At 39.7% G+C, this 22,515-nt stretch overlaps 1 protein-coding gene and 1 long non-coding RNA gene across 2 annotated transcripts in view; one reads left to right on the top strand and one right to left on the bottom strand.

The window, feature by feature from the left end:
• Nucleotides 1-1,885: 1,885 nt before the first annotated feature.
• The window catches only part of LOC130283511 (uncharacterized), a 70,282-nt gene continuing 49,652 nt past the window's right edge, over nucleotides 1,886-22,515 (top strand). The window contains exons 1-2 of the long non-coding RNA XR_008846725.1: nucleotides 1,886-1,916; nucleotides 2,215-2,329. This is a non-coding gene — a long non-coding RNA (uncharacterized LOC130283511). The remainder of the gene's footprint in view (nucleotides 1,917-2,214; nucleotides 2,330-22,515) is intronic.
• The window catches only part of GALNT9 (polypeptide N-acetylgalactosaminyltransferase 9), a 377,187-nt gene continuing 372,761 nt past the window's right edge, over nucleotides 18,090-22,515 (bottom strand). The window contains exon 11 of the mRNA XM_056533112.1: nucleotides 18,090-21,108. Within this exon, the coding sequence (XP_056389087.1) occupies nucleotides 20,962-21,108 (147 nt within the window). The 3' untranslated portion in view covers nucleotides 18,090-20,961. The remainder of the gene's footprint in view (nucleotides 21,109-22,515) is intronic.

The following is a 22,515-nucleotide window of genomic DNA, read 5'->3' as shown; positions in this document are numbered from 1 at the left end:
ACAGCGATACCCAATTTATATAATTATTAGTTTGTTTTTCTACTTTAAAAAAAAATTATAACTTTTTCTATGAAAGTTAGTATGAGTCGGTGCAGGGAATACATTAACACCTATCGTCAGGACACTTAAAGATGATGGAATGCTACAATACTAGTGAATGCCTATGTAAAGTAAAGATGAAAAAGTAAAGATATATTTTTTTTTGTAAAAATTGAGGTCAATGTAGGTGTCACAGAATGCTTTTGCATTTACCCTTCCATCAGAATCTACTGTATACTTTACCATCAGGAAATGATAGCAAAAATACAAGTTCAGAACAGATTGCAAAAGGTCATACAGAAAAGTATGTAAGTATGTGTTTATTTGTAAAAATGGTGTTTAGCCTTTAGGATGGTAGAATTTTCTAGGTGCATATTTTATAATAAGTGTTATCCAGCAGCAGGATATTAAAGGTTTGACCCTATAAATGTTTGTTCTGTTACATTACATAGAAAACTGTTCAAGCTTAGTAAAGAAAAACAACTTTACTCTACAATGTTGCAAAACCCCAAACTATTGAGTAACATTATGGTATTTTTATTCTTTTTAGCTCAATAAGGCTGGGTTCACACTACGTTTTTTCCCATACGGGAGCGCATACGGCAGGGGGGAGCTAAAACCTCGCGCTCCCGTATGTCACCGTATGCGCTCCCGTATGTCATTCATTTCAATGAGCTGACCGGAGTGAAACGTTCGGTCCGGTCGGCTCATTTTTGCGCCATATGCGCTTTTACAACCGGACCTAAAACTGTGGTCAACCACGGTTTTAGGTCCGGTTGTAAAAGCGCATACGGCGCAAAAATGAGCCGACCGGACCGAACGTTTCACTCCGGTCGGCTCATTGAAATGAATGAAATACGGGAGCGCATACGGTGACATACGGGAGCGCGAGGTTTTAGCTCCCCCCTGCCGTATGCGCTCCCGTATGGGAGAAAACGTAGTGTGAACCCAGCCTAAGTCGCAGGACGAGATCTATCACAAGCAGAGTCCACTCTAGGTTGGTACCACTTTGTCTTCTGGTGTACCGCAGTTCTTAACAAACTTAACTAAGCCTTAACTTCTTCTCACTCAATGTGGCCAAAAAATCCAAACACAAATTATCTGTGGCTTTACTCTGTGCAGGTTGTACCCAGATTTAGGCTGCTCCGTTAACTTTGTCTTCATTACTTGGCTAAAGCTCCTAGATGCAGCATGGTACACAAATTACAATAATGTAGTGTTAGACAAAGACAGAGAAGAATGGAAACGTCAGTAAGGATGACTGTTGTGGATTGGAAGTTGTTTCACAGATGATATCTGGCTTTGGTAATAATTGTTTTCCCAGGTTTTGAGTACACATACATGTACAAAAAAAGTCAGCCAAATTACCCATTTGGCGGGATTGGAAGACTTTCTAATGTGGGGACTCTCAAATCTCTTGCAACAGATGATGTTGGGGGAGAAAATAATGGTCAAGTGGTCAAGTGAAATTACAAGCTCCAAATCCTTTAGTTCGTGGGGAGATAAGCCACCACCAGAGGAGTCAGGCAAATACTTTTTCCCCTCTATCTACATTTAGAGCACATAAAGAATCCTCAAATGTTTGTTCATTAGTATGAATGGAATGGGGAGAAATAGCTGTCTGCCGTACAAACATTCAGCCAACAGCTAGCTTAACTTTATGGAAAAGACCTGAGTGCTATCTCTTTTTAATGTCTGCCTATGGGTAAACTACTATTGTATAGCAAGTGGATGTCAAACAGGTAAGCTGATGATACATAATAACTGTGTTCTGTGAGGTATAATGTTGTGACATAATTCATTTTCTGTAGGCTAACTTCTGTAGCATTGACATCTTATCTACTATCCCAAATGACCAAGGACAGCATCTGCAATGAGTTTGTATATTCTACCCTTTTTTGTGTGGCTTTCCTTTGGGTACTCCTCCCAAACTCCAAAAACATACTGATAGGTGACTTTAGATTGTGAGTTTCAATGGGGACAAGGAAAAGATTTGAGTGTACTGTAATCTGTGTGTGCTATATAAATAAAGATGTATTATTATTGTTATTATGCTTATGCAATGTCTGCAGAGTTTAAAAGCACAGCAGACCACACAGAAAGAGCACACCCTGTTCCAAATTTTTACGCAAACTGTATTTAAGTGTCACAAAGATTAAATATTTTGTTTTTCAGTTTAACTCATGAATGGCATTGTGTCTCAGGACTCTTTTGATCACTGAAAACAATCTCGGACACCTGTGATAATTAGATTGGCAGGTGAGCCCAATTTGAGGAAAAACTACTAAAGGTGGGTGTTTTTTACATTATTAAGCAGAGCACCATTTTCAAGGAATATGGGGAAGTAAAAGGATCTCTCTGCTGATGAAAAAAGTGAAATAGTTCAATGCCTTGGAAGAGGTATGAAAACATTAGATATTTCACGAAAACGCATGATCATCGCACTATTAATTTGTGAGATTTGTGGCTGATTCAGAGCACAGATGGGTTTGTGCAGATAAAGGCACATTGAGTAAAATTTCTGCCAGAACCATGCATTGGATCAAGAGAGCAGCTGCTAAAATACCATTACATAGCAGCAAACAGATATTTGAAGCTGCTGGTGCTTCTGGAGTCCCACTGACATCAAGGTGTAGAGTCCTCCAGAGACTTGCAACTGTGCATAAACCTTCTATTTGGCCACCACTAACCAATGCTCACAAGCAGAAACGGCTGCATTGGGCAGAAAAATACATGAAGATTAATTTTGAAACAGTCCTGTTCACTAATGAGCGCCGTGCAACCCTGAATGGTCCAGATGGATAGGTGGATGGTCACCCTGTTCCAACAAGGCTGCTATGTCAGCAAGGCGGTGGTGGAGTCATGTTTTGGTCCAAAATCATGGGAAGAGAGATGGTCAGCCGCTTTAGGGTCTCCAAAGGTGTAAAGATGACCCCTGCTAAATATGTGAAGTTTCTGACTGACCACTTTCTTCCCTGGTACAGAAATAAGATCAATCAAGAAAAACGATCCAGCGCGGGTAAGTAGAAAATCCAGACTTTATTAACTCACTGTAAAAACGGTACAAGCAGCCAGCAGATCAGACGCGTTTCAGGCGCATGTGCCTGACGAAGGGCGCATGCGCCTGAAACGCGTCTGATCTGCTGGTTGCTTGTACCGTTTTTACCGTGAGTTAATAAAGTCTGGATTTTCTACTTACCCACGCTGGATCATTTTTCTTGATTGGACTTGTGTGCACCAGGCTGGGTGCGGATCCGTGCTGAGGGTGTATCGGTGGAACGAGCTGGACTTCATTCAATTACACAGAAGTAAGATCTATGCTTTCCCTAATAAAATCATCTTCATGCATGACAATACACCATCTCATGCTGCAAAGAATACCTCTGCATCAATAGCTGCTCTGTGATAAATGGAGAGAAACTCATGGTGTGGCCTCCATCCTCCCTTGACCTCATTCCTATTGAGAACCTTTGGAGCATCCTCAAGCAACAGATCTATGAGGGTGGGAGTCAGTTTACATTCAAACAGCAGCTCTGGGAGGCTATTCTGACATCTTGCAAACAAATTGAAGCAGAAACTGTCCAAAAACTCACATGTTCAATGGATGCAAGACTTGTGAAGCTGCTATCAAATAAGGGGTCCTATGTTAAAATGTAATGTGACCTGTTAAAATGTTAAAAAAATTTGAATGTTTCAGTAAATATGCTGCAAACACAACAAATGACAATTTCCAGTACTTTACAACCTATAGTGGATTTGAAACTTACTGTTCGTAATAATTTGGAACAGTGCATTGCAAGTTTTTTATGTTTAAAATAAATACTGTTATCATTAGGAGGTTTGTTCAATAAAATTAGAATTCTGTTCTTAATAGTTGAATAACATGATAATTATGCTGACTTATTTACATCAATTATTTATGTAGATGAGAAAAATTCAATTTGCATAATAATTTGGAACATGGTGTATACGATCTCTGAATATCCGTACTCAGCTGAGTGTAGTTGCCAATTCATTTTAGCGATTGGTCTCAGCACCTGTCCCCTAACTGCTATGTTACTATGACATCTCAGAAGTTTTTTTAACCTCTTAAGGACGCAGGGCGTACCTGTACGCCATGCGCCTGGCCCAAGTAAATAACGCAGGGTCACGCTGAGACCCCTGCATCTTACCGGATCGGTCCCGGTGGCTAATGATAGCTGGGACCCTGGGCTAATAGCACGTGGCACCATTTAGACGCGACGATCAAAGTTGATTGCTGCATCTAAAATGAAAGTGAAAGCTTCCCGGCAGCTCAGTTGGGCTGATCGGGACCATCGCAAGAAAATCGCAATGTCCCGATCAGCTAGCACACGAGTGGAGGTCCCATCACCTGTCTCCATCACGTCCGATCGGCAATTGCTCCAAGCCTGAGATACAGGCTTGAGCAATCGACCGCCTAAAACACTGATCAATGCAAAGCTATGGCTTTGCAGGGATCAGTGTAAAAGATCAGTGTGTGCAGTGTTATAGCCCCCTATGGGAGCTATAAAACTGCAAAAAAAAAGTGAAAAAAAAGTTAATAAAGGTCATTTAACCCCTTCCCTAATAAAAGTTTGAATCACCCCCCTTTTCCCATAAAAAAAAAAACTGTCTAAATAAAAATAAACATATGTGGTAGTTCCACGTGTGGAAATGTCCGAATTATAAAAATATATAATTAATTAAACCGCACCGTCAATAGCGTAGACGCAAAAAAAAAATCAATAGTGTATTTTTGGTCACTTTTATATCATGAAAAAATTTATAAAAAGCGATCAAAAAGTCCGATCAATACAAAAATGGTACCGATAAAAACTTCAGATCACAAAAATGAACCCTCATACCGGCCCGTACACGGAAAAATAAAAAAGTTATAGGGGTCAGAAGATGAGAATTTTTAGCGTATACATTTTCCTACATATAGTTTTTCAGAAGATAAGGTGTCATTTGTATCAAAAAATCTACTGCGTAGAAACGGAAGCCCCCAAAATTCTTCAAATTTTCTTCAATTTTGTTGCACAATGAATTTTTTTTCTGTTTTGCCGAGAATTTTTTTGGTAAAATGACTAATGTCACTACAAAGTAGAATTGGTGGTGCAAAAAATAAGCCATCATATGGTATTTTTTGTGCAAAATTGAAAGCATTATGATTTTTAGAAGGTGATGAGGAAAAAGTGAAAATGCAATAATGGAAAAACCCTGCGTCCTTAAGGGGTTAAGGGGTACTCCACCCCTAGACACCCCTTCACATCTTATCCCCTATCCAAAGGATAGGGGATAAGATGCTTGATTGCCGCCACACCTCCACCCATAGACTTGTATTGAGGGGGCGGGCCGTGATGTCATGAGGGGGCTGGGCTGTGATGTTACGATACTCCAGCCCCTGAATCACTCATCATCAGGCACATCATCAGGCACTGAGGAGAGAGCGGTGGGACCCCGCGATCAGACATCGTATCCCATATCCTTTGTAGAGGGGATAAGATGTCTAGGGGTGGAGTATCCCTTTAAGGAGACGGGCAATCAACATGCCTAATCCATTTATTCCCAAGAAAGATAAGACACCTTAAAGGGGTACTCTGGAGAGCAAAAAATGATTTAGATTTTCTCTCCTCATTGTTAGACCAACTGTATTGTAATGTACACTTATTACCTGTACTGGGCTGTTTTTCCCATTAGAATATGCTGTGACTGGCAAAGGGGAGAAAAACATAGCATCCTCTGTCCACTCTGTCCCCTCTCTCCCCTCTCCCCCCTCCCAACAGAGCCAGAGATCATGTGACAATTTTTCCTGGTTTTCAGTATCCTCGCCTTGTAAACCATGCCCCTTTCTGTCATCATATCAATAAGCCACACTTCCTTTCTAACATTGTCCAACCAAGCCACCCCTCCATCATAGCTAATCAAGCCACGCCTCCCTCTGACATCATACCAGCAAGCCATGCCCCCTTTTCAACAGTCTCGGCAGTGCAGACTGCTGGGAAATGTAGTTTTAATAGAGTATGCAGAAGGAAGGAGGAGAGAGAAAATGGAGCAGTGGGCAGAGGACAGTGCAATGGGGATTAGTGAATGGTGCCAAAAACATGCCAGATGACTATGTAAATACATTTCCTGCCACGTGAAGCACTTTTTTTTTTAAAGGTTCCCAGATATCCCCTTTAAGACGTCTCTTACAGCAGCTTAAGCCCCTCTTTCCATTGAGAACACATACATGCTCGGCTAAGACAATTGTGCGATTGTTTTGGGGGGTGGGGGTGGGGTTGAGAATGTTAGCTCTCTGAATTGTATGTCCACCCTAAATCTCTAAACCAATCAGTGTCACAGTTATAATGTGTTAGTCGGGGACTTACTTCCCGGTGCTCTCTGTCGTCCTGCAGTCTGCCCAACTAAAAGGGCCCTATAGAAGTGTGTAAAAGGTTATCTAAAATGAGTCTGAATAAAATTGGAAGCTGTAAAAGCTTAACGTGGGAGTGGACCGGCAAGGCAGTGTCCTCAGAACTGTGTAGACAAATTGTTCGCCTATGTCAAAATATTCAGTTTAAGTAACACATTAATCTCCAGAAAATGATAATGGATGTAGAACTGAAGGCCCACTGGTGCCTAATAAATGTGGATAACATTTCTATTACAGTGACATTCTCCCAAAGAAGTTTAAGTTCACTTTTCTCTGTTTTGCATATGCCAACTTTTAATGGAGTTGTAATGAGCAATTAAAGCCAAATGATGGAAGACTAGCTTAGATAAACAGCCCTTGTGTAATGAAAGTAATGAACTAATATTTATTATGACTTTGGTTATTGCCTTGCAAAGCTCTATTATTTGCTGCTCTGATATATGAACTAAGGAGAGATGATACATGAGGTTTGTTTATTGTCTTCCCACATTGGGAGTAAGATGTATCAGGTCCATTTCACTGCAGTGCTGCTTATTATGTTACCTTTGCTTCAGAGTTATACCTAAATAAATGTGCTAAAGGGGTATATTGAGCCTTAGTACTGCAATAAATGTAATAAAAATAGCATAGTAAAGGCAAAAGAAACAAATTATAATTATTAGATTTTAATTTTATAGCCTTTTTTTTCTTTCATGATTCTCCCTCATTGTCCAGCTCTTTATTTATACTCTTCCTCCATTTTCTCCAAGACATTTCGTCCACTGTATATGCAAGCAAGGAGGATTGTGCGGCATGGCATCAGTGGGGTCAGAGTTCAGAAAGGGAAACAAGTGATAAAATCAATGGTATACAAGAACAGGACAGTAATGTAGGTCCTTTTAAAACAAATTTCTTCTCCTTTACATATATTTATGTAGTACACACCTGATTTGACCAACTTGGCTTTGTGGGAAAACCCTCTTAAGGGGTCACTAGTAGGTGAAATGTGTTACATTATTTAACCCCTTAAGGATGAAGCAATTTTTCATTTCTGCACTTTCATTTTTTCCTCTTCTTTTTTAGCTGCTGTGTATAATGGTCTTAATGGTTGTCAGCTACAGGAAAACCTGGTGTTGCCACAAACAGGGCTGTCCTTTGGTTTTTGTGACCTGTGTGACTGTAGGTGGAAGTGGCATTTCACTAAAAGTGTGTCCTAATAATGTGCTTACAGTTTGATGCTGTTGCTTGACAGAGTAAAGAGCCATTGGCTTCTCGTTACGTCAGGCCCTGCTGTAGCCACAGGCAGATTTATACCTGCAATTGCAAATGGCGGCTGTTTTTCTCTGTGCTCTGGTGCACAAGTGACGTCACTCATGTGCCCGCAGGGCAGGATGGAAGTGTATTTCATGGAAGCTGAGAGTAGTAAATCCTGAGTATGTTTTTTTTAATTAACATATTGATTACCTGGAGGGGAAACTACCTACAGGGGAAAGCTACCTATAGGAAACTACCTGCAGTGGGAAAACGACCTACAGTCAACTCCATGAAGATGGATACAGGGGGAATCTACCTATGGTGGGTAACAACCTACAGGAAAAAAGCTGCCTATAGGGGATAACCTGCTGGGGAATATCATTTATGGGGGGGGGGGGGGGGTAACTGCAGGGAGGGATACTGCCTACAAGAGGAATACAAGAATACACCTAAAGCAAGATACTCTCTACAGGGGCTCCAAGTTACAGGGGACCTACCTACCAGGGGGTACTACCTTCAGGGGGCCCATCTACAAGTACATCCTTCCTACAGGGGGATCTATCTACAAAATAACCTACTTCCAAAGTGGGTACTATCTACAGGTGGGATCCTACCAACAGGGAAACCTACCAAAAAGGAAGACCTATCTACAGGGTAAATACTTGGGAAAGCACACAGGTAAATGGTGTATGATAGCACCTGTGATTTACCTGTGTGCTTACATTGGTGAAAACTAATGAAAAAGTACATTAGCTGTGTGAAGTGACCACTAGCTATTGAAGTGTTTTCCTATCGGGTTACTACGTACAAATTGCCTATGAAAAATGTAATTTGCAGATCTAAGCCAAATAACAGACACTAGAGCCGAAGTTTTCTCGTTTTCAGAGAATGAACGAATGTCTATAATGTCTTGAACATCAGAAGCAGGCTTTTCATTTGCCGCTATAAAAGAGCAGTGTAAAGTGCACTTTGTTAAACAGCTTGATAATCTTGTGAAAAAGGAGATAAATCTATCCTTCCACGCCTCAACTCTGACTGAGTATTTAAAAATTCAGAGAATTCCCAGAGGTCTTAGGTGTAAACTTACACCAAATATATTGCCAGATGATGCCATATATCATCAGAGATGGTACGTAATGAATAATCAACATTCCCTTGACCTAATGCTCCTGACTGCCTACAACTAGCAATTGAGCAATTACAAAAAGAAATAAAGGAGACAGAAATGCAGCTAAAAACTGTAGAAAAAAAACACAGTCTAAATATGATGCAATATATAAAGACCTAAATACTGAAATGGAAAAATTAAAGACAACAACACTAAATAATAAAATGAAAAAGTTTGAAAGAGATATGAGAGATTATCTACATAACAGAGTCTATACATGGGCAGAAGAACGCCTTAAAGGGGTACTCCCGTGAAAACCTTTTTTCTTTTAAATCAACTGGTGGCAGAAAGTTAAACATATTTGTAAATTACTTCTATTAAAAAATCTTAATCCTTCCTGTACTTATTAGCTGCTGAATACTACAGTGGAAATTCTTTTCTTTTTGGAATGCTCTCTGATGACATCACGACCACAGTTCTCTTTGCTGACATTATTATAATAATAATAATGCTTTATTTATTGTTATCCTTAGTGGGATTTGAACCCAAGTCCCCAGCACTGCAAGGCAACAGGGCTAACCACTGAGCCACCATGCTGCCCTTAGCATGCTTCTGCTATGCTTCTGCTATGATTCTGCTATGCTTCTGCTATGCATCTGCTATGCATCTGCTATGCATCTGCTATGCATCTGCTATGCATGGTTACTAAAATGGACAGAGATGTCAGCAGAGAGCACTATGTTCGTGATGTCATCAGTGTCCCAAAAAGAAAGGAATTTCCTCTGTAGCATTCAGCAGTTAATGAGTACTGGAAGGATTAAGATTTTTTATTAGAAGTAATTTACAAATATGTTTAACTTTCTGCCACCAGTTGATTTAAAAGAAAAAAGGTTTTCACCGGAGTACCCCTTTAACATCAGAGAAAACAAAAATTATATGGAAAAAGGCGGTACAGTAACCTCAATAGAAATAAGAAGAATAAAAAGACAGAAAACGATTAGCATTTTTTAGGAGAACCCAAAAGAATTATGACACCATAGTCCACAGAAAATTCACAATCGGACACTACGAAAGAGAAGACAAAATAGGAAGAAAGAAAAGAGGGAGACCTGCAAAACAAAAAACATAGTAGAAAACATATCAGACAGAGTCCTATCCGATATTGAATTGAATGTTCTAAACCGCGGACTGGGTTTTGTGCCAATATATGAAAATTCTAACTTTGATACTAGAATAGACTTTTATAGGTTTTGTAGAAGTATCCGTATGAAAATGTATCTATCAGAAAGTGGGATATTAGAACGCAGAGCCACTGGGACTGAAATCTCTGAAGCTCTGCATAAATCATCATCATTTGATCCAGAGATTAAAACGGCCTGTCTCGAGGCATTCATGCAAGTTGTTTTAAAAGAAATAGAAGAAAAATAGAATCAGGGCATGTTTGTCAAACCTAATCTGACTAAAGATGGAAAAAAAATGCTTTCAATTTGATCTGAAATGACTCCTCCTTGGTAGTGAAGAGGGCGGACAAAGGAGGGGCCATTGTAGTGATGAATCGAGAGTATTATGTTAAAGAAGTTTGGAACAATTGTCTGAGTCGAAAGTACCGTATATGTGAAACTAAGGGGAGATCCAACATGGTCATTTAAACGTGAAGTAGATGATTTTGTAAGAGAAAGCACACTTGAAAGAATTATTTCCAAAAAATTAGCCAGCACCTTGATATTAACTAATCCTAGAGTTCCCATTTTTTATACTTCGCCAAAAATCCATAAGTATTGAGAGAGGCCTCCGGGATGCCCTATCATTTCAGATTCGGCGTCCCTACTTCAGCCTTCTAATTGTTATTTACAATTAGAAATTCAAAAACTAAGTAGATGTCTTCTTGACACTAATGATTTCTTGGACCAGCTTGAAAAATTTAATTTTGATAAGGTAACATTTCTTTGCACATTAGACGTGCAAAGTTTGTATACAAACATTCCTCAAAATGAAGATATACAATGTGTACAGGAACTATTAGCAAGAAATTCCAGTATTAATAATCAAAAACTTAAATTTTTGATGACCAGATTGGATTTTGCCCTCTCTAAAAAGTTTTTTCATTTTGACAAGGATTTTTTCCTCCAAGTAGGAGGCGTTTCTATGGGCTCATCTGTAGCCCCTAGTCTGGCTAATGCCTTCATGGCAAGTTTTGAAGAGGTTCATGTATTTGGGACCTGTGGCCTGGAGACATCATCCATGTGGCTTCGCTACGTGGATGACATCTTCATGCTATGGGAAAAAGATGAGGATGACTTACTAGTATTCGTGGAAAAACTAAACCAATGTCGTGAAAAAATCAAGTTCACTCTTACGTACAACACTGAGGTCATACATTTCCTAAATGTAGAAATACTAAAAACAGGTAAAAATATAGTCACCACTTATAGTAAGCCCACAGATAGAATCAATATGTTACGTCGTACATCTTACCATTCACCTACTACATTTAAAGGGGTACTGCCGTGCTGACAACTTATCCCCTATCTAAAGGATAGGGGATAAGTTGCCTGATTGCGTGGGGTCCCGCCGCTGGAGACCCCCGCGATCTCGCACGCAGCACCCCGCTCTCATCAGGCCCCGGCCATAGACTTGCATTAGGGGGCGGAGCGTGATGTCACAGGGGGGCGGAGCTGTGACGTCATGATCACCGGCCCCGTCATCAGACCCTGAGCGGATGTTCGCTCCGGGGCCTGATGAGAGCGGGGTGCTGCGTGCGAGATCGCAGGGGTCCCCAGTGGTGGCACCCCGCGCGATCAGGCAACTTATCCCTGATCCTTTAGATATGGGATAAGTTGTCAGCACGGTAGTACCCCTTTAAAGGGCTTCCTAAAAGCCAGTTAGTGAGAGCAAGATGAATATCTAGTACAAATGAAGAATATAATAAAAACAAAAAGAAACTGAAATTTGTAGCGAAAGGCTAAAAAAAAAAATAGAGATTGAAAAAATTGCAGAAAAAATTGGACAAACTCCTAGGGAAAAATTCAGACAGAGATCTGGTAAAAAAAAAAAATGCAAAATCGAGAGAGTTATTTATACAATACAGGATGTTATGACAAACGTTCAAAAAATGATACAGAATGTGATTAGAAAATATTGGAAAATTATAAAGGCAGACAGTAAATATGGTAAACTATTTAAAGATCCACCTCTTTTTGCTTTTAAAAAAGGAAAAACTATTGGAGATAAATTAATTAGAAGCGACATAAAACCTAAGAAGGTGACCAAACAAGAATTTTTAACAACAAAAAAGGAACAGAACATACCCTTGTTTAGCTTGCTCCCATTGTCATAGTATTATTAAAAGTGATTGTATTAATCATCCTTCAAAAGGCTACTACTACTGTAGAGCTCCAATGTTATTTACCTCCTAAATTGTCCCTGCGGGAAGGCTGTGGGGCAAACCTCAAGACAAATGAAAGTAAGACTCGGAGAACATTGATTAGAAATCATTGAAACCATTGATTAGAAGGTGTTCACACTTGGGACATGAAGGAGTAGCAGAAATGCAATATGGAGAAACAAGTGTAGCGCGTCACTTTAAACAACTAGGACACACAGTATCGGACCTCAGATGGCAGATTATAGAGAAGGTGGGAAAGAAAAGGAATAAGGAAGAAAACAGAAAAGCATTGCATAGACACAAGGCATATTGGATAACAGAATAAGAGACAATCAAGCCGAAGGGGCTCAATGAAGTGTGTAGTTCTAAGGCTTTTTTTTTTATAATAGCATTGGTTAATAATAATGTTTTTTTAATCAATATATAGCATTGAAATGGTTAAGCGCTGAAAGAGTTAACTGAACTACGCTTAGAAGCATATTTAAAGGGGTACTCCCGTGGAAAACTTTTTTTTTTTTTTTTAAATCAAATGGTGCCAGAAAGTTAAAAAGATTTGTAAATTACTTCTATTAAAAATTTTTAATCCTTCCAGCACTTTTTAGGGGCTATATACTACAGAGGAAATGCTTTACTTTTTAGATTTCTCTGATGTCATGACCACAGTGCTCTCTGCTGACCTCTGCTGTCCATTTTAGGAACTGTCCAGAGCTGGAGAAAATCCCCATAGCAAACATATGCTGCTCTGGACAGTTCCTAAAATGGACAGCAGAGGTCAGCAGAGAGCACTGGGGTCATGACATCAGAGAAATCTAATGTTAAGCATTTCCTCTGTATTATATAGCCCCTAAAAAGTACTGGAAGGATTAAGATTTTTAATATAAGTAATTTACAAATCTGTTTAACTTTCTGGCACCAGTTGATTTAAAAAAAAATAAAAAAAAGGTTTCCAGGGGAGCACCCCTTTAACCAAGCTAGAGCTCCACACTTGTGCGCATGATTAAGGGAGTGGTTCCCCGCAACGTAGCAAGTCAGGCTGGAGCAGAGGTATTAGTCAACTTACCTATGTGGGATGTGTATCACCATACCCCCAACAACAGAAGTACTGTACCCTAAGAATATTAAGTCATGCAAATAAAGAAAGATATATGCAAGAAGACCTGAACGTGGTTGTCGTGAGTAAATTCTTTGTGAATACGTGTTCATCTGGTGTCATTTGCGCGCTGTGAAAATTCTGCCCAGGGATATATATATATATATATATATATATATACTTATATAAGGTTGCTGTATATGGTGTACAATAGCACTATTTACCTGTGTGTTTACATTGGTGAAAACTAATGAAAAAGTATATTAGCTGTGTGATTGACCACTAGCTGTTTAAATACTTGGGGGAACCTGCTTGGCAAAAACTATTTACTGGGGAAATCAATCTACCAACTAGAGTGACCAACCTACTTAATGATGATACCTTAGGGAGCCTTATACTATTTAGGTACACTAAGAGGACAAAATAATCTTTCCTTAACCCCTTAACGACAATGGACGTAAATGTACGTCATGGTGACGTGGTACTTAACGCACCATGACGTACATTTATGCGCCACCATGACCACGAGCACCGGGCAGGTGCACGCTTCATGCCTGGCAGGTCCCAGCTGCTATCAGCAGCCAGGGACCCACCGGTAATGGTGGACATCCACGCGCGATGCGGATATCCGCCATTAACCCCTCAGATGCCGTGATCAATACAGATGCCGCAGGGATCCGATCATCCAGCATGGCAGCCGAAGGTCCCCTCACCTGGCTCCGGCTGTCTCCCGGGGTCTTCTGCTCTGGTCTGAGATTGAGCAGACCAGAGCAGAAGATCACCGATAGCACTGAACAGTATTAGCAATCAAATGATTGCTATGAATAGTCCCCTATGGGGACATAAAAAGTGTTAAAAAAAAAAAGTAAACATTTTTTTTTTAAAAGTTAAAAAAATTTGAAAAATCCCCTCCCCCAATAAAAAAGTTAAATGTGTAAAAAAAGCATAATTAATACACACATTTGGATCTTCACATGCATAAAAGTCTGAACTATTAAAATATATTGTTAATTATCCCGTATGGTAAACGGTGTAAACGTAAAAAAATGTAAAAATTCCAAAATTGCTGCTTTTTTTGTCACATTTTATTCCCAAAAAAATTTATAAAAAATGTATAAAAAGTAAAGCCTAAGCAAAAGTGATACTGATAAAAACTACAGATCATGGTGCAAAAAATTAGCCCTCATATCGCCCCATATACGGAAAAATTAGAACGTTATAGGTGGTCAAATACTACAATTTCATACATACTAGCTTTGTTAAAATGGTTTGAGATTTTTTTAAGTGGTAAAATTATATAAAAGCATATATCATGGGTATCATTTTAATCATATTGACCCACAGAATAAAGAAAACATTTCATTTTTACCGGAAAGTTTACAGCGTGAAAACAAAACCTTCCAAAATTTGCTAAATTGTGATTTTCTTTTCAATTTTCCCACATAAATAATATTGGTTTGGTTACGCCGTACACTTTATGGTAAAATAAGGGATGTTATTACAAAGTACAATTGGTGACGCAAAAAACAAGACCTCATATGGGTCTGTGGATGGAAATATAAGAGAGTTATGATTTTTAGAAGGCGAGGACGAAAAAACGTAAATGCAAAAATAAAATTGGTCTGGTCCTTAAGGCCGAAATGGGCCTGGTCCTTAAGGGGTTAAAGGAGTACTCCACTGAAAACATTATTCTTTTTTTTTTAATAAACTGGTGCCAGAAAGTTAAACAGATTTGTAAATTACTATCTAAAAATCTTAATGACCACAAGTTATCTATGCCGACACCTCCGTCCATGTCAGGAACTGTCCATTGCAGGAAAGGAAATTCAAAAAGAAAATAATTTCCTCTATAGTAAACAGTAAACAGACGCTGATGAAGTACTGGAAGGTATAAGATTTTTAAATAGAAGTAATTTACAAATCTGTCCAGAATGAAAAAGGATGCACTCACCACGTCTTGTAGAAGGTAATTTCTGTTTATTGCAGTCCAGAAACAACAAGACCCTTGTAACCAGTGATGAGAGTAGGTGCAGGACGCTGCAGACGTCTAAAGGTGTGATAGCGGTTTCACCAGCTTATGCGGGCTTCATCGGGGTGTGGTCTGACGAAGCCCACATGCGCGGGTGAAACTGCTGTCACACCTTTAGACATCTGCAGCGTCCTGCACCTACTCCCATCACTGACTGGAAGGGTCTTGTTGTTTCTGCACTGCAATAAACAGAAATTACTTTCTACGAGTCGTGGTGAGTGCATCTTTTTTCATTCTGGACATATTCACATTGTGTTATGTACATTCTAGATAGCACCACCCTGAGTCTAGCAATAAATCATGTTTGAGGACTGGCCAGAGTACGATATAAGAGGGGGTCTCTGCCTTGTTACACCAGCTGTGCTGGGCATGACTGTATCTATCCTGCATCTAATTTACAAATCTGTTTATCTTTCTGGCACCAGTTGATAGAAAATTTTCTTTTTTCCAGCATAGTACCCCTTTAAAGGGGTTAGGTGGATGACAAAATTATGAGCACTCTACTAATTGCAGTATATGAGCATACTCCGTAATATCCATTCTGATCCTACATCATGCTGATTCTGAGATTTTTTTAGGGCACCAGAAGTCTCAAATTGCACAGCATTATGTAATAATGCTATGACTCTTCATAAAATGATCAAGTCCACTGTACTCTATGTATAAGCAGAAGAAAGATGTCTTTTAGAAATGAGCAAACTTACAGTAAATTCGATTCGTCACAAACTTCTCGGCTCCGCAGTTGATGACTTATCCTGCGTAAATTAGTTCAGCCTTCAGGTGCTCCGGTGGGCTGGAAAAGGTGGATACAGTCCTAGGAGAGAGTCTTCTGGGACTGTATCCACCTTTTCCAGCCCACCGGAGCACCTGAAAGCTGAACTAATTTATGCAGGAAAAGCCATCAACTGCCGAGCCGAGAAGTTCGTGACGAATAGAATTTACTGTAAGTTCGCTCATCTCTAATGCCTTTGTTGCATTTCTTTTTTTTTTATTGTGGGGGACACTGAAAGCAAATTCCACACAGGGTCCCGTCTACCCTTAGGCCAGCCACTGCCACAGAGATGTGTGTTAATGCTGATGTGATAGACCACCACCCAATGAGAGGTGGCTGCTGGGAGAAGCAGTTAGGAGACAAAGGGGAGGTTTGGCACCAATTCGGTGGAAGTAGAGTGTGGAAGCTTCACAAACAATACCGGTTGGGCATCTGTTGTATCCAGATGGTGAAGGCTTAAACATCAAGAACACTGGTGGACTGAAGACTGGGAGAAGTTCATCCATTGGAAAGATTAGCTGAACATAGAAACAAACAGGCTATGGCTGACATTTGAATGACTGACTGTGCTGACAGTCTGGTTAGCTTTAAGGCTAGGTTCAGACTATGGAATTTCCATCTGCAAATCCACTTTTAAATTGCAGGTGCAAATTCAGCTTGCTAAAATGTATAGTGTAGTGAATGGGTTTCCGTTCACAAATTCACACTTCGTAATTTGTGAAGCGGAATTTTTTGAACGGAAAATCCGCTTGGAAATTTCCGCCTGAAGAATGGCGTTGCTCTTTCTTCAGGCGGAAATACTTGCGAAACACATTGCAATCAATTGGAGACTGCAGTGTCCGCGCGGTCCTAGTGCTGACTGATTCAGTCGGCGCTGGCCGCATTCGAAATCTCCGGGCGGAAATTTTCTGGCCGGAGATTCTGTAGTCTGAACCTAGCCTAAGGGTGTCCACTGTGGCTTTGGAGATAATGAACACAATAAACGATTCACCTCATCTAATCTCTTCTCTAACACATAACCAGAAGTGCACATATCCATACACACCTGAAGAATGATAAGGGTGCACAGGGAGTATAAAGGGGGTACACAGGGAATTGTTTCACAACCTAAATTGGAACCACACATCACTACTGCAGCCATAAAGCGAATCCAGTATTAAAGCATCATAGTCAGAGGGAGAATATGCAATGATATTCTGTAAATCACAGGTGATATATTCTCTGATTGAATTCATTCCCCTTTAATTCTCCGTCTGACACAGATCTACACAACGTTTCTGCAGATTTTACCACCAATTTCTTTGCTTGTACTTCTGCAAAACATCTCTACACTCAATACTAAGATAAAATCTTCACGGTGCTTAACACTGTGCAACCTCAAAATGTATGTTTTATATTACATTTTTTATTCGTCACTTTAATGGATATTTATTTCATAATATTTTTTTATAAATTACTTTGACACAGGCTGATAATAGGGTTATAGTCACTGGGCATTATTTACTAAGAGTGGAGTGGCATTTTCTTTGTAGGTTTTTGTTTCCAGCAATTGTTTTTCCATGGTATTTACAATTGTATCTTGCATTTGGTGATTTTTTTCTACGTTTGTCACGCCCCCTCCCATAGGCTTGCATTGAGGGGCGGAGCGTGACATCACATGGGGCGGAGGCGTGATGTCACACGTCGCCTGCTCCGTGGTCGCCTGTAATCAGACTCGGTGCAAGCATGCTACGGGGACTGATTTTAACTGGGGTGCTGCGTGCAAGATCACAGGGGTCCCCAGAGGCGGGACCCCACGATCAGGCATCTTATCCCCTATCCTTTGGAGAGGGGATAAGATGTCTAAACGCCGGAGTACCCCTTTAAAGATAGGGCATGTACCTTATGATTTTTCTCCTTATATATATTTGCTTTTTCTCTTTTCATCTCATGTTGTCAAACAACTCTGAATTAGTTGTCTTGTTACTGCTGCTGTTGTGGTGGTATATACCTTATGAAACATACAATATGGACTGACACAATTTCCAGTAGACATTTTTAATTGTTTGAAGAATTTCAGGACTTAAAATGGTGACTGACATAACATACTTTCCTTTCAGTTTTATATCAGTCTAGGCAATGTGAATCACAAGATTGATCCCAAAAAGGTGAAAAATGCTTTGTATTTGTTTATACACAATAATCTCCATTGGACAACTGATGCAAGTAAAGCGCTGTTGTAACTGATGTCTATAGTCAAAAATACACAAACTAATATGTGAGGGGCCAAGACGTTTTTAACTAGTCCGTGCTATAATCTTTATAGTCGTTATAGGAATTATTTGTCTTTCTTTGTCATTTCTTGAGTTTAACATTCTAAATAAGTGGTTATCTAAGATGAGGTAAAAGAAATTGTATTTTCAATCAAGAACACCACTCCTGTCCACAAGCTGTGTCTGGTATTGCAACTCATTCAGTTTAATAGGGTTGTGCTGTAATATCAGACACAGTTTATGGACCACAGTGGTTCTGTTCTTGAAAAGTATGGACCAAAGTATCCTTTCCCCTGAACAGTGATCACTCTGCTTTATAATAAATAAACACTGGATATAAATCAGTTAGTGTAAAAACACACAATAAGATTGAATAGCAGTTGGCAATATACAGTAAATACCTTAGAAATGCTGCTGTTAAAGGGGTATTCTAGGGGGTATATAAAAATTGTTTTTAAATAAAACTATCACCCCAAGATACCGTTAATTACTTACTAACATAGTGTTATCACATATTGTACTGGCTTCAGTGTGCTTTTGCTTGATTCACCCGACAGGAAGTTGTGTAATTCTTTCATTTTCAATGTAGTGTTGTCTCCCACTTCCCGGCTCCTCCCTCTCTCTCAAGACAACATATCATCCTCTCTTGTCTCAGGAAGCTTGGCTGGATCTTGTCTCTGAGCTGTAGCCCAACCCATCCCATTGTCGTTCCATTGTCATATACACTTATATATCTTTATTGGGACATTTGGAGAAGAATGAGATGTGTTTACAGCATGCTACCTTGTGCTGAGCAATGCCACAGACAGAGGAGCAGACATGCAATGAACACAGCAGCTTTTACAGACTTGCTGTGTGGAGAGTCTACTGTGCTACATAATATTCTGAAGCCGCTCTGGGTGGGAAACTGGAAGGAGTGCTGTATGAGGGGAGTGAGCAGGGTGAGAGAACTGTGATGAAGAGGTGAGGAAAACCATTGCATTCTGGCAATTGTAGTACTAAACAACTGGTCAAACAGGAAGCACAGTGATTGACTAACATAGGACAGACCCACAGACACACAAGGCAAATAGATTTTGACTGGTTTTAGAACTGAGACAGACAAGTTATATGCTTCTACAGCATTTCTATTATTTTACCTAAAGTCGGGATACCCCTTTAACCTGGGTTTTATTTTTAATACTTGTCAGTTTTCGCAATTACATCCTAATTGTTTATTACCTAAAACTGGCATGCGTTATGAAAAAAAAACAAGACAAAAAAAACCAACTTGATAAACAGCAGCTTTCAAAAGTACTTACCGCATATGGCCAACTATAATTCAACTGCAACGCAACACACTGTTTGTTTTTACATTTACATTTTCTTGGAAGCTCGACTAAAATATTATGGGGGGGAATTTACTCAGGTTACATTGCAGTTTCCAGTACTGCAATTAAATTCTTCCATTACTTACTATTGAAAAGTGACGTGATACTGTTACAAACCGCAATGCAACTGATATATATAGTTTGATTTATTTCGAGGTACACACCTCCTAATAAATCAGGGACTTCAGCGGCTGCCAGTGCACCGTGATGTGAAACCTAAGCTATTCCAGGCTAGCGTAGATTTCAGCTATAATTTACGCCAGCTCTCTAGCATAAATTGTAATAAAATTGGGTTGCGGTTGTACCTTCTACACCCACTCTTACTCAAAGTTCTGCCCACTTGGCAAGCAGGGTGTAAAGTTGAAAAGGGGTTTGCAAAAAAAAGTGTGGCTTTTTAAAGCCCAGAGCCAGAAATACCGGCTTTATAAATTTCCCCTTGTTTTTTAACCAAACTATTCCTTGGTCATAAAGGTTTGAACTTCAGTAAAGCCTTTGACTAGACTAGTAATTCTTTATATGAGACAACACTGGTGAATAAACCTGATGTGTTCATTAAGATGTTGCACATGAATCATAAACCAGCCATCACGTAGATGAAGGTCAGAGTATTTGAAGCTCTATTGTACGGATAGAAGAATCCGATAATTCAACTATTTACCTACGAATGAATTTGTATCTGTAGGAATACATTTGGTTTGTTACATTGTAACAGCAGTACAAATGAAGAACTTCTCTATGACCAAGCCATACCTGAACAATGATCACGTCAATGCTTTTACCAAACCATTGGGGTAATGACAGCGAATCGATTTTTTGCCCATTGGTGATTATTGCTTACTTACATTTGCATCTTATTTACATATTATTTAGCACAACTAATCACACATGCTGATGTGAGGGATGCTATCTTCTCTTGTATAGGAAGTACGATAAAAAGGCACATGATCATTCATTGTAGGAATTGTGCACCAGTCTGTAACATAAAATTTACCAGCAGAGAGAAGCTTTTCATTTATCTCCTAAGGACATACAAACTCTTTCCAGTCTTTTAATCCTCCAACTTTGACGTGCTCTGTCCATCTCTTCCTTTTGGTATTTCCACACAGGATCCATGTCAGCCTATCCACATGGTGGGATGGCTATTATCATGTAATGTTCAGTAGTCCATGAACAAATGGTACAAAATGTCTTCTATTCTTGTGTTCAACCAAGAAGGCATCTTTGTATGTTTCTCAGGTCTAAATAGAACACCCTTTCTCCCATAGCCATCAATTCCGACCATGTTTTATCCAATTTCTTATAATCCATTTCTGTCCTGAGCATCTCTGCACCACTAGCCTCAGTCCAAAATTGGCATCCTTGGACATCTCCACCTCCAGGCAGCGACCTGTATCCCGACTGACAATGGGGCTATTCTACACGTTGGATAGAAAACAAAATCTTTAACCTCTGATATCAGATTCTGGATAAAAGAGCATATAAAAAGGACAACACTCTACATTGCATACATTTCTAATAAGATAGAACTACAGGGTGGGCCATTTATATGGATACACCTTAATAAAATGGGAATGGTTGGTGATATTAACTTCCAGTTTGTGGCACATTAGTATATGTGAGGGGGGAAAATTTTCGAGATGGGTGGTGACCATGGCAGCCATTTTGAGATTGGCCATTTTGAATCAAACTTTTGTTTTTTCAATAGGAAGAGGGTCATGTGACACATCAAACTTGTTGGGAATTTCCCAAGAAAAACAATGATGTGCTTGGTTTTAACGTAACTTTATTCTTTCATGAGTTATTTACAAGTTTCTGACCACTTATAACATGTGTTCAATGTTCTGCCCATTGTGTTGGATTGTCAATGCAACCCTCTTCTCCCACTCTTCACACACTGATAGCAACACCACAGGAGAAATGCTAGCACAGGCTTCCAGTATCCGTAGTTTCAGGTGCTGCAGAATGGGCAAAACAAAAATTGGAACAGGACCCTCAGTTTACGCAGAAGATTTTGTTCATTGATGAGGCAAACTTTTATGTGAATGGTGAAGTTAACAAACAAAACCACCGCTATTGGTCTGACACTAAACCACATTGGATAGATCCCTCCAAGACTGTTGGAACACAAAAATTGATGGTATGGTGTGGTATATGGGGTACAAAGATAGTGGGGCCATTCTTCATCAATGGAAACCTCAAGGCCACTGGATATGTGAAATTGATACATGATGATGTGTTTCCCTCTTTATGCACTGAAGACGTGCCCTGAGTTTTTCCAGCAAGATGGTGCACCACCACATTATGGGTGTCAGGTCTGAGCATTCCTAGATGAACAGTTTCCTGGAAAGTGGATTGGTCGTCGTGGGCCAGTTGAATGGCCCCCAAGGTCTCCCAATCTGACCCCCTTAGACTTTTATCTTTGGGGTCATCTGAAGGCAATTGTCTATGCTGTGAAGATACGAGATGTGCAGCACCTGAAACTACAGATACTGGAAGCCTGTGCTAGCATTTCTCCTGCGGTGTTGCTATCAGTGTGTGAAAAGTGGGAGAAGAGGGTTGCATTGACAATCCAACACAATGGGCAGCACATTGAACACATTTTATAAGTGGACAGAAACTTGTAAATAACTCAGGAAAGAATAAAGTTACGTTGAAACCAAGCACATCATTGCCTTTCTTGTGAAATATATTCACCTATTCACCTTCCCCGGCTAAGCAGCAGTTCTGCCTTCGCTTGTAAACTACTTGCTCAGCCAATCACTGGTTGGGCAGGTCACTGCTATGGCCAGTGATTGGCTAAATAGGTGTTTCTGTGTGATGAA

This window comes from Hyla sarda, chromosome 1, assembly GCF_029499605.1.
Source record: "Hyla sarda isolate aHylSar1 chromosome 1, aHylSar1.hap1, whole genome shotgun sequence".
NCBI classification, from domain to species: Eukaryota; Metazoa; Chordata; class Amphibia; order Anura; family Hylidae; genus Hyla; species Hyla sarda.
This window is presented reverse-complemented; position numbering and strand designations above follow the sequence as displayed.